This window comes from Erigeron canadensis, chromosome 3 (assembly GCF_010389155.1).
Source record: "Erigeron canadensis isolate Cc75 chromosome 3, C_canadensis_v1, whole genome shotgun sequence".
Lineage (NCBI taxonomy): Eukaryota > Viridiplantae > Streptophyta > Magnoliopsida > Asterales > Asteraceae > Erigeron > Erigeron canadensis.
Window position 1 is genome coordinate 28,430,440 of NC_057763.1, and position 12,872 is coordinate 28,443,311.

General features: G+C 33.0%; 1 protein-coding gene across 2 annotated transcripts; it reads left to right on the forward strand.

Moving 5' to 3' along the window:
• The first annotated feature begins 8,893 nt into the window (after positions 1-8,893).
• On the forward strand, positions 8,894-12,251 carry LOC122593531 (plastidial pyruvate kinase 1, chloroplastic-like). Of its 2 annotated transcripts, none has more exons than XM_043765951.1 (7): positions 8,894-9,524; positions 10,033-10,132; positions 10,204-10,394; positions 10,500-10,615; positions 10,712-10,955; positions 11,036-11,270; positions 11,746-12,251. In XM_043765951.1, the coding sequence occupies exons 1-7, from the start codon at positions 8,988-8,990 to the stop codon at positions 12,072-12,074; spliced, it is 1,752 nt and encodes a 583-aa protein (XP_043621886.1). In that variant the 5' UTR covers positions 8,894-8,987; the 3' UTR covers positions 12,075-12,251. The 2 variants fall into 2 exon arrangements, with proteins under 2 accessions (XP_043621886.1, XP_043621887.1); XM_043765952.1 differs by having other exon boundaries at positions 8,895-9,524; positions 10,033-10,120.
• Positions 12,252-12,872: the final 621 nt, after the last annotated feature.

Sequence of the window (12,872 nt, forward strand, 5' to 3'; positions counted from 1 at the left end):
AGGGACGAAAAAAGTACTTAACTCATAATAATAATAATAATAATAATAATAATAATAATAATAATAATAATAATAATAATAATAATAATAATAATAATCAATCCCTTATTTTTAGAAAGTTTTAGAAAATAGTTAAAATGCAAATGTGTTAAATTACCCTTAATAAATATCCATTATGATAAAAAAAAATTTTATAAATTAACAAATTTGCACTTAATGTTTACATTCTAACCCTTATTTTAATAATTAATACTTTAAGCTTTTATCTTCTAAATATTCCACTATCATTTTACATCAACCTACACTTGACATCGCCACCACCAATAATAACGTTACTGACACCACTATATCGCCGTCTCTACCACCGTCGCCGCATTGCGCAGGTAACATATTAGTTATCAATAATATTAATGTTGTTAAAAAATAGATTACTATTATTAAATGTTCCAAAGGTTGAAGGACATATCCTACAATTTAGGTAAAAACTGGAAGCAGTCTCTCTACTTAGATAGGGGTAAGGCTTGCCTATATTTTAACCTCCCGCATATACCGTCGAGATACCGGGGTTCAAAACCCTAAAAAACGATACCAAACAATTTCTTTCTTTCTTTCTTTTTAAATGGACGTATCTCCAATGTAAGTTGATAAGTAGCTTTTATTTGTTAGCAAAAAATATTTCAATTGCTTTTTATCATTAAAGAAGATGCTTTTTTTTATTATCATTATCTTTGCTTATAAAACAAATGGCCTATTTTTATTTTAAGTAATTATATCTTTAAATTATCAGAATTACCTTGACTTTTTATGTTTTAAACTTAATAAATTATAATTACACTCTAAACCTTTATTTTAATAATTAACAATTTAAGTTTTTATCTTTTAAAAATTTTCACTATCATAATTACATTAACTTACACCACTTGACACCGCCACCACCAATGGTATCATCACCGACACCACTGTACCACCTTTCCCACCAATGTCACTGCATTGTACGGATACCATGCTCGTATAGGTTAAAGTTTTTCAATATGTATATCAATGAAATTGTACACTCTCTCATCCGCTTTTATTATAATATAGTGGGTTTAAAAAAAAAATATATTTCAAAGGCTTTTAACTATTGGAATAAAAAGTTTATTAACTATTTCATAGCTTTTTATATAAAAGTTTTTAGACAACAACTTAACCATGAAGATGCACTGAGGTCATTCATATTCTATATCAAATTATTTGGTTTCAAACCCTTTTGAACATCAGTATATGTCCAAAAGGTTTTGTGATGTTATATATTCATCTAAGACATGCAAAAAAAAGCCCATTTAGGTTTGAGAAAGTATCTTGATCGACGTTGGCTACCTAGCCAGCGCCCCTCAATGTACCTGATGGAACTCTTTTGTGCCAACTAAAGCCAATGTTTTTGTATGGAGACTACTATTGAATCGATTGCCTACTCGATTGAACCTCTGTTCAAGGGGTTTGGACATTCCTTCAGCCCTTTGTCCGCTTTGTGAAGAAAATTTTGAATGCAGCTCTCATGTCATGGCTGGATGTCGTGTGGCTAGAAAAGTTTGGGCATCCTGCTTAAAAAAATGGCTCGACTTTGATCCGCCAACTACACTGGATCTGTTGATCAAGCTAACTTTGCTGCACTCGATACCTACATGGCCATCGTAATGCACTAGCATGCATACGATTAAAGTTGTAACAATTTATGACTACCAACAATGTATGTGGATTTATTATTATTATTAGTGTTATCAGTGTGGTGAACTATAAATGGACAAACCTTAAATAAATAATGAATATATATATGCTCTTCAGTCTTCGTCATACCTGAATCACCATCATAAAATCAAGAAAAGTCCAAGATAAAATAGAACCAGGCCGCGAATTGAAGATGATGAATCCATTGATTCTTGGGAGAGAATTATAATTAGGCTTGCGCCACGTCAGCTTTTCTTGCGCATAGCTCCACCCTCGTCTAGTAGGAGGGGGAGATACGACCTTTATACTAGAATATGCATTGTTGTGGAATAATATATATATGCAACTAAAACATCAACAGAAGGCGCACACACTGATACGTACAGAGACATAGTTATTACAGCATATATATAGGTTTACGTAGTGTACTAGCTAGAAATCGTCCTGGCTAGCTTGTCCTCGAGCTGAAGAAATGACAAGTGCGTAAGGGTAACAAGAGTAGGCTATACACACACATATAGACACACAATGTTAAAGCTTACGTACAGCATCCTGAAATGAGATTTCGGCTATCACGACCAAGTCTTCTTCAAAATCAGCTAGCGGCTGAGGAAATGGACAAGTACAACAAAAATAGCAATGTATAAGTTGATCGGCTTAATTACTTAAGAGTGTTACCAAATCAATGACGTATATATATATTTATATATAGATTGTAAATATTAACAAATTATAAGAACAAAGGAAGGAAACTATGATAAACGTAAATGTCCAAATTATTATTTATAAAAATGCTGATCAACGATAACATATATATATCCTACTAAATTTGCTGCTAGAATAGTGTGACATGTCTAGAGAACCTCACAATAAAATATGCATATATATACACATACATACATACATATACATCTCAAAATTTTGAACTGTTTTATTTCGATATTTAAATATTCCACCAACACATAACAAACACAATCATCCAGAGTCAGCGAAGCCGTCAAAGAGGCGAAGGCCCAGCCACCATCACCTCTTTGCCGGATATAGTTACTGAATTTCACAATATATATTTTTAAATCTGCTCTAGGATGAAGAAAATCCACCACCGCACAGTGTATATATATATATAAATAAATCTTCAAAAAAAAAAAAAAAAAAAAAAAGTCTTGTAAAGACATTATATAACAAAATTTGTCTTAGTCAATTGATCATTGCTTATTAGTTTTAAATTTGAGTCATAGTTTGACTAGTGGGGGTCCGGAGTTGATGTTCTTCTCTACGATTGTACTTATTGGCTATGGTTTCGGTTTAAAACAAAATGAGTATTATTCCGGAACTTATTTAAATACTCATAGATAAATGATCGCTCAGTCAAGTGGGAGAATGTTGGAACCACGTTAGTGTGACCGTTACTGATCATGTATCATTCCTGATATGATAATTGACAATAACTGAAATCCCTATGTCTAGGTAAATATATGATGGACGTATTTACTCTTAGAGACGTAGTATAGGGTTTCCCATTAGGTGATTGTAAATAAGAGGACTAATGGTATACACATTAAACACCACAGGGGTTGAATGTGTAATTACTAAAGGGTGGTAAGTGTAATTACTCTCATTATAAATAGAGGGTAATTAACCCTAAGTTAAGGTTAATCACACACACATAATCCCACACAAATTCGTGTGTTTACTCCTCTCAAATTCGTGCATAACATCACAGTCGAATTACCCATCTCATCCTATCTCAATCACCTTGTTTTGGGAACCCGAAATCAGTAGCAATTATGCTTTAATGTTCTTACGGGTTCCGCAGGACGATTGGAGATGTTTTATCACTCGAATCGAATCATGTTTATTCCAACAAATCTCCCGTTTGATCATAATCCCAAACCACCAAACAAAATCACAACACAATGACTGATCAATTTGTTGTTGCATGTTTTAGTAGCCACAAAACAAAAATATAAAGGAGAACATATTTTGCACTGATGTTTATTACGTATTATGCGTTAATAAGAAAAAGAAGAGAAGGAAGGGTATGTCTTGATTTGCATGTGTCCATTGTTTTCTTCATAATCAATTTTGTTTTTTAATTGTTTTTTGGACATAAAGTGAGTGAAAAGAGTTCGTAGGGTTCATCTTTCCTTGTTTTTTTCCATGTAGGTAACTTTACCCGTTTTGTGATTCATGTCAATATGATTTGATTAAGTTTCATTAAACATATTAAAAGAAATTAGATACGCTAGTTTTTTTCGTGTATCATGTCGAAGTATTATACGAAATGAGACCATGTTTCGGAGTCTATTTATGACCACAGTTAGGGCCTATTTGTTTTTTTAACTTTTAAGTGACTGAATTAAAAAGTAACTGAACGGATAAATACGTCTGTATGGATTACGTCAATACAACTATTTTTTGTTTATTAAGTCAAAAAACAAACACTCTTGATGACTTAATGGATTAAGTATCTTTGATTAATTCATAACTGAGTATATAAAGTTCTAAACAAACACCACCTTAGTTGATCTATATGAAAAATCCTGAGGATGCATTGTAAAATACACTTTCGTTATACGTATTTGAAGACCACTATTTATATTTTGATAATGGAGGCTTTTGGTTTCATGAAGAAGGTGATGCATGATTTGTAGTTTTGTCAATTAAAGTCTCGGTTTAACAATATATTAAACACTTATGTTTGAAAAATATAAGCAAAATTGATTTATGACTAGTGGCATGAATCTTGCTTATCAAATTGAACATCCTCGTATAAAGCTTCACAACTATTTTTTGTTAAAACTTATTATGTTCAGTTTAAGATTATTCGAGAGATACTAAAATTCTATATTAAAACATATATGTTTTCTATAAATGTTTAAATGTATGACCTTTGTTTATCGATTGAAAAGAGATAGATAAATTTCAGAGATAAAGACTATATATTAAATAACATTAAACGACTTACCATGTTTACATAGTTAAAGTTGACTTTTAATTTTGAGGGTTAAGATTGATTTGACTTGATTAAGATTGAAAAATAGCTTTATTTTTTTTCTTTTAGTTCTACCAACAATATATACATATAATATAATTGTGGGCTTATATCTAACGGAGCATGACGGACCGTTAACTTTGGTCATGCGCCGCTCACATGAGGGGGTAAAATCTTCTTTTTTCACTACTTTTTCTTCCTCAACCTTATCTTCATCTTCATAATCAATTAACAACAATCTCAAACACCAAATCTTAACAAACAAAATATAATCAAAAACATAATTTTTAGTTTTAGGTTATTATATTCATTACAATTTTTTTCCAGATTAGTCTATTTTAACACAAAAGTGATACCTTAAGGAAATACCAAATTTGCTTTTAATGAAATAATTTACTCTCTAAACCTTTATTTTAATAATTAACACTTTAAGCCTTAATCTTTTAAATAATTTCTCTATTACAATTACATCAACCAACACCACTTGACACTGCCGCCACCACCAATAGTACCAATACCAACATCACTAAATCACCTTCCTCACCACCGTCGCTGCATTGCGCGAGTACCATACTTGTATATATTTACCATTCCGGGGTTTGAAGATTTTGAAGTTGCATTTGTATACCCCTGAAGTTATACATTATTTGCTCCAATACTCCGCTGATATAAAAATTAGTAAAGTAGATATCTTTTACAACTGGTAAAATGAGAGCAAACCCAAAAACAATTTTAGGATGCAAAATAGATTAGGCAAAAGGTAAAACCTAGAAATAAAAAATGAAAAAGGGCTTAGACTTTAGAGGTTCTTCCAATGCTTTACACTAAATACAAGGAAACCTTTTCATTAACTAACTTTTACCTAAATAATACCATATTATGTTGTCTGTTATAAGTACAAGATTATGTGAACATGATTGGGAATAAAGGTAAAATGTCACGTCACACGTGACATTTACAAAAATTACTTTATTTATGCATATTAAGAAATTAAATGCATTTCTTAAATGCACAACCACATTTGTATTCATTATGGACTTTACTTATAAATTGAAGACATTTCACAATTGCAAAGTACTTGAAATTGTGAAATTTCCTTTAAGATATTTCTTAAAGTTTGTACATTTCATTTTTGAATCTATTTAAATATTTTCAATTATTTTAATCACTTGCATTGCAGAGTTGTTAAGATATCACACATAGGTGTTCATCTTTATTCTGCAACAAACTTTGTATTTTATTGAACATAATTAATAAAATACACTTAAAAATTATATATTGTGTTCTAATGCTACTTACTTTATTATATATTGTTTTATATAGTTTCTGTCTTTAACTTATTGCATTTACATTTAGTTTATTTACATGACTAAAATCTGTCGTCAGTTACCAGATTAACAAAATTTGTCCGTCGTTATTATTAATGAACATAAAAAAGTTTATAGGTATCCATACAATTTGGAAATTACAGTGCATCCTATCTAATCTTATTATTTTTACGTTTTATTTTTTAATAAATCATTTTACAGGTTAATTGTCCTCATCACCTCTTAATGCATGCACTAAGTTAATCTGTGATCACTTAAAAAATTTTTTTTTTTCTCTAACATAGCCATTTATATTTTTTCCATCAACAGCTCTTAACGCATGCACTAATTATTAGGGTTGTGGAACTTTATTTTTAGATGTTAAATGTTAAATTGAACTCTTTTTTAATTTATTCCATCCATATATTATTGAATATTGGAATGGTATGATTCTACTAACTTTTAATCACTAAATAGTAAATATATAATCATTTTTCATTCAACCCAGCCAGGCAATATTAAATAAATAAATTGAACGAATAAAACGAGCGGCAAAGTGAAACGAAATACGTCCATCGCGAATCATGAAATGTTTGATTTCGATACATTAGGTGGATAGATTGTGTTGATACATATACACAATGGAAAGAATAATATACAAATACAAAACATATCCTGTATACAATTACAGTTATACAATGGTATTGAGGTCCCAATTTGTATTCTAGCACAAATTAATGAGAAAGGAATCCAATATTGTAAATTCTAAATTTTGTCTTCTTTGAAGTTTAGGATGTACAATTTTAGTAGTATTTTTATTTATATATAGCTAAATAAATTGAATACTAGAAGAAGAAAAAAAAAAAAAGGAGACGTGTTTAAGTGGTAGGGTTTAGGGAAGTTGGGTAAGCAAGCAAATACTCGTAATAGACAGCTGTGATAGATAGCTCCAAAGAGGATCTAGACTTCAAACTATTTTTCTTGTTCCACCCAATCCTATCCTCCTCCACCCCACCCCACCCCACCCCACTTCATTTTGTTTAATTTTTTATTTTGATTTTTACCTTAATCCTATGCAAAGTTGCTCACCGAATTATTATAGTTAAATGTAAGAAAGGTCCCCATAATTTATCACTTTTTGTAGCAATAGTCCCTTCTCTTGATTTTTTAGCAACGATGGGACTCGACGATCAGGCTGTCGATGAATTGTTGGGAAAGGCCTAATAGAGTAATAGTTGGTTAGTGAGATCTCAAACCTAAGGTTTGAACTACTAACCAACTAACACGTCGTTTTAAAAAAAATCGTTATACGGGGATGAGATATGTGATGAGTTGGGACTTGGGAGAGAGGAATTATACATGAGGCTATTTCCAATGCTAAGGACGTCTAAGACGTCCTTGATCTGCCTTACAAATCCTTATACATTCTTATAAATCCTTCGAATCCTATAATTTTATCTCCAACCATACAAACATCCTTACATATCTTTTTACCTTTACCTTTTTTTGAAAGGTGTATTTCAACTCAGACGTGACTGGAGGTAATTTTAACCAACTACCATTGGACCTCGCGAGATGCTGAGCATAAGTTGCAGTCTCTCAGCCCCTCTTCTTGTGGAAAATTTCTAGATGGGAAACCCAAGGATTGTGTCAGCCGAGGCTCGAACCCACAACCTTAGGAGAAAATCCACTGGGGCCCCACATAGTGGGAAAAACAAAAAAGTATATTCGTAAGGACAAGTAAGGGCATGTCTACAAAAAATCCTTAGTTTTAAACAAGTTTCAACGACAAAAGATATCCAAGGGCACCATAAAAATAGCCTGATGGGTTTATGATGTTGATAGAATGAAGCGTTGATATGTAAAGATAAAATAAGATTATATAAAATGTGACTCATTTTCTCATTTCACAACTTGTATTGCATACCACATAGGCACGTACCTTCTTCCTTTTGTTACACCTCCATCGACAATCATTCTTTCCCCATTCGATATCTTCAACTGTGGCGTCGCGCCTCCATGTTGAAGAAAACATCAGAATTTTAAAAGCATGTAAAAGTCCTAAATAAAAAGATAAAGATAACAAGTATCAAAAAATACAATGTAATAAATGGGAAGGGATTCCTTTAAGCTGTTGGAAACATTTTGACATTTGGATTGAAATCAATAGTTAAGATCCAAGGGTTAAGATTTGGCTAACATGTGTTGGCCAACTCGAGGGAATCCCTTGCCATTGGGGTGTTAGCCCAGTGGTCAAGGGGTTTTCCACAAAGTGGTTTCCTCTTGTGGGGTTTCAGGTTCAAATCCTGTCACATGCAAATGTGATGAGGGAGCCTGCTATACCCATCTAACATATGGGGAGTAAACCTTTTAAGGCATTGCCAGGAGACGAACTGGCGTGGGTGCATCCGCGTGGGTGTGTTAGCCATTTATCCGTTACTGCCTTTAAAAAAAAAAACTCGAGGGAATCCCCTCCCGTAATAATTACATGTAGTTTTCAATCCTGATTTAATTACTGATTTAATTGAACTAAATTATAAGAGTCTTGAATTGCAATGAACAACTTATTGAATCGCTACCAAAATAGGTTGAAGTTGAGTAAAGCCCCAATTAATCCATGGTGATTAATTTCTTGTTGCTATCGTATACTTTTATGATTATGTGGTTACGAACGAGGCTAATTAACCTTTCCTCAAACCTAATTTGGTTGCCAAGAAAGATTTAACAAATCAAACAACTTTACAAAGAAACAAAAATTTCGATTCTCTTGAAATTCTCCTAAATATAAAATAAAATAAAAAAGATCCCCACCAAACTGCAAAGTCCCGACTTGTCACATTCACTTTTGTAAAACCCTTTGTTCATGTAAAACAAAAACCCTTACGGATTAACCAATCCATAAATATATCAATTTTTTCACCACAAAAATCCCTTAAAACCCCAATAAAACATTTGGAATAATTCCCAAAAACACAACAATGGCTTCAATGACAAGTCATATACATATGTTATGTAACAACAATCTCATGTCAAAAACATCATGCACAACTTTGAAAAATAATGTTACTAGGGACATGGTCTCATTTAATTTCACGAACATGGTCCGGTCTAGTAGTACGATGAAGTTGAAGAAAAGTTTAGCCACTCGGGCTATAATGCAAGTCGATAAAGTGGTCGAGGTAACGAAAAATGATGATAGATGTATGGGTTTGGATGTTGTGGTGGAAGCTGAGTTGATGGATAAAGGTTTTTTGGGGTTACGAAAGACTAAGTTGGTTTGTACGGTTGGGCCAGCTTGTTGTTCGGATGAAGCGTTGGAGAAACTGGCATTGGGTGGGATGAATGTAGCTAGGCTTAATATGTGTCATAATACGAAAGAGTGGCATCAAGATGTTATTAGGAAAATTAAGAAGTTGAATAGTGAAAAGGGCTTTTGTGTTTCGATTATGATTGATACTGAAGGTAGTCAGATTCATGTTGCTGATCATGGTGCCCCTTCATCTGTTAAAGCTGAGGTCTAATCAAATTTTTTCTTTCGTACTTATTGTATTTGGTTTTGCGTTTTGAAGTAATTATCTGATTATGTGTTGTGAAATCGTAATTATTATTTAGAAGTTTAAGTACAGTGAAATTGGTTATCTAGTTGTTTAGGGTGATTATAAATGTAAATCCTAAAAGGGTCCCCTGAAATTATTACCCACTTTTTCAATTGTCCTAATTTAGGAATCATAGAAATTTTTAGGCCAAGCAGACTACTAAAAGTTAGTTTTGGACTTTTGGGCAACTTTTGAACCAGATGACCGTAATTAAAGCTTCCGTCGCTAGTCATTTGGATAATTGATTTCTCTGTGATTGTTACAATTTAGAACCATAGATAGAAGCAAATGTTCTGCAGCCCGTTTTGATATAGCCAAATTTCTGAGTTTGGTCATTCTGTAAATGTTATTGCATTCAAAATGCAATTTCAAACAGCACCTTACATGTTAAGTTTATGACTTAATGTAACGTTTTTCGTGCGTTTAGGATGGATCAATATGGTTCTTCACCACTGAACAATTTGAGGGATGTCGTCCATTCACGGTTCAAGCAAGCTATGAAGGATTTTCTGAAGGTTGTCTAGATGGTGATATTCTGTAATTTCTAATTCTTATTGTCATTTGTAAATGCAGTGGATTTTTACACTTTTTGTTACAGGAATCAAAGAGGGTGATGAACTAGTGGTAGATGGAGGAATGGCGACGTTTGAAGTCATTGAAAGGGTCGGGAATGACTTACGTTGCAAGTGTATCGATTCTGGTTTACTTCTGCCTCGAGCTAAAATTAGCTTTTGGAGAGACGGAAAACTTGTTGACAAACATCATGAGCTCCCAACCTTATCAACAAAGGTTTGAAATTTAGAGTCAAATCGGAATGTTGTATCATTTTGAGTACATAAATATGTTATAGCCTGTTTTGAGGACTTGAATATATTCATAGTGTATGATTAACAGGATTGGTCAGATATCGAATTTGGAATATCCCAAAGCGTAGATTTCATTGCCATGTCATTTGTTAACGACGCTGATGCTATCAAGCATTTAAAGAATTACCTATCTACTAAAAATAAGTAAGTGCACAAAATCAGAACCAATCCTGCTATTGGAAATGTCTGGGTTCTTCATGTCAAGTCTAGTTTTAAAACATATGAGCCTTTTCTGTGTAGATTTATTAAGGTTTTGGCTAAGATTGAGACTTTGGAATCTCTCCAAAAGCTTGAAGAGATCGTGGAAGCATCTGATGGAATAATGGTGGCAAGAGGCGATCTTGGAGTTGAAATTCCACTCGAGCAGATTCCAACTGTGCAGGAGGATATTATTAATCTGTGTAGGCAGCTCAATAAGCCTGTGATTATAGCTTCACAGCTATTGGAGTCTATGATTGAATATCCTACTCCAACACGAGCTGAGGTAAATGCTTATTTAATTAGCCGTCTTGGAGATTCTAGAATCATATTTGAATAATGACATTTTGTTTGCATGTGAAAAAGGTTGCAGATGTTTCTGAAGCGGTTAGACAATATGCTGATGCCCTGATGCTATCTGGCGAGTCGGCAATTGGATCTTTTGGAGAGAAGGCTCTGTGTGTGTTAAGAATGGCTAGTAACCGAATGGAACTCTGGAGCCGTGAGGAGAATCAACGACCGTCCATTCCTCAACATGAAATTGGAGTCTCATTGCCTGATCAGGTTGCTGAGCATATCTGCAACTGTGCTAGCCAAATGGGTAATTCTGTTTTTTCACACTGTCAAAATGGGTGGGTTGTGTTACTTGTGTAATGGGTAAAAATGGAATTGGGTCGAAATGGGATGACCCACAAGACAAATCTTTTCGTTTACGGAATTCTTTTGAGAAAATTATTTATACATTAATTATAATTACAATAACTTTAATCTTATGAGAAGAATCTAAAAATTTACATAAAATGATTCAAAACTATAGGTAAAAAGAAATGGGTTGACTTTGGTCTTGTTTCATTTTTGGTTAGTTTATCTTATTTGATCCCTTTGAGATAAAACATAACCCAAATAGACCCATCAAGATATAGATGGGTTGAAATGTCAGTTCACAGTCAAGTTTTCGAGTACCAGATAGTTTATCTGCAATGATGATATCAATGATAATGTAACTTGTAAATTTTCCACACAAAAAAGAATATTAAAATTGTCAGATATCTAAAATTTCTATATTTTATGCGCAGCAAATAACCTAGGCGTGGATGCAGTGTTTGTGTACACTAGGCATGGGCAGATGGCATCACTGCTGTCACGCAACCGACCAAACCCTCCTATATTTGCATTCACCAACGAGAAAAGCACACAAATGGCTCTCAATTTGCAGTGGGGTGTCATTCCCATTTTGGCCGACTTATCAGATGACATGGAGACCAACATTGCCAAAACAACTGAACTTATTAAAGCAAAAGGGATGCTGAAAAAGGGTGACGCGGTTCTAATAGTTTCAGATGTTATCCCAACCCGCTCGTCTCCAACCATTTACCAATCACTCCAAGTCAAGATTATATCTTGAAATGTTACCATTTACCAATCCCAATTGATGTTAATACATCTTTCCTTGTTTACTAGATGATATTTAAGTTTTTGCTTGCCCTTTGTTTGTACACATATGTGGAAGTTTATTTAGTTATTAATTACCTCAGGACTCAGGTGCTTTGACTACGTTGATTAACTACGAGTATTATTTAAACTCCTTCATGAGGTGGATTAACTACGAGTATTATTTCATGAGTTCATGTCATTATTTAAACTTCCACATACGAGTATTATTTACAGCTCGAATACTGCTAGCCCAAAAGCCCTTTCTTTTTAACATGACCTTTTTAATTTTATGTTTATTTGGAAGATGTACAGAAACTATGTTCTTTGGCTTCTGGTTTTATAAAATGGATTGTAGTTTCATCTGTATCTAAATAAACAATAAGATTTTGTGTTCCAAAATGATTAGTTTAAGGCTTTGACATTATTACTATTTTAATAATGGATTACTTGTGGAGCTATATAAGCTTAATCATTGACTTTGGCAACTTGCAATATCTTAGCTTTATTATGAGTTATTTGGCATCTGTTTGTAGCAAGTTGCAATGTGTTATTTTGAGTTATTTGGCATCCGCTGGAAAATAGGAATATGAGATCATATACTGTTTCAAAATCCAATGGATCCAATGGAATATATATATTGCATGTGACTTTTTATATACTTTGTTTGAAATGGCTTTTGTTTAACATTTTCCTAGAAAATATTACTCGTATTACTTTTTTGACAATAATGTATCTTGATGCGCTTTCTTCAGGAAGAATCAATTATGTA

Bases quoted from the DNA above. Each gene is read 5' to 3' on its own strand.
- LOC122593531 (XM_043765951.1), top strand. From the start codon at position 8,988: ATGGCTTCAATGACAAGTCATATACATATGTTATGTAACAACAATCTC. The intron at 10,956-11,035 runs GTAAATGCTTAT...CATGTGAAAAAG, and splicing joins CTACTCCAACACGAGCTGAG to GTTGCAGATGTTTCTGAAGC. The intron at 11,271-11,745 runs GTAATTCTGTTT...TTTTATGCGCAG, and splicing joins CAACTGTGCTAGCCAAATGG to CAAATAACCTAGGCGTGGAT.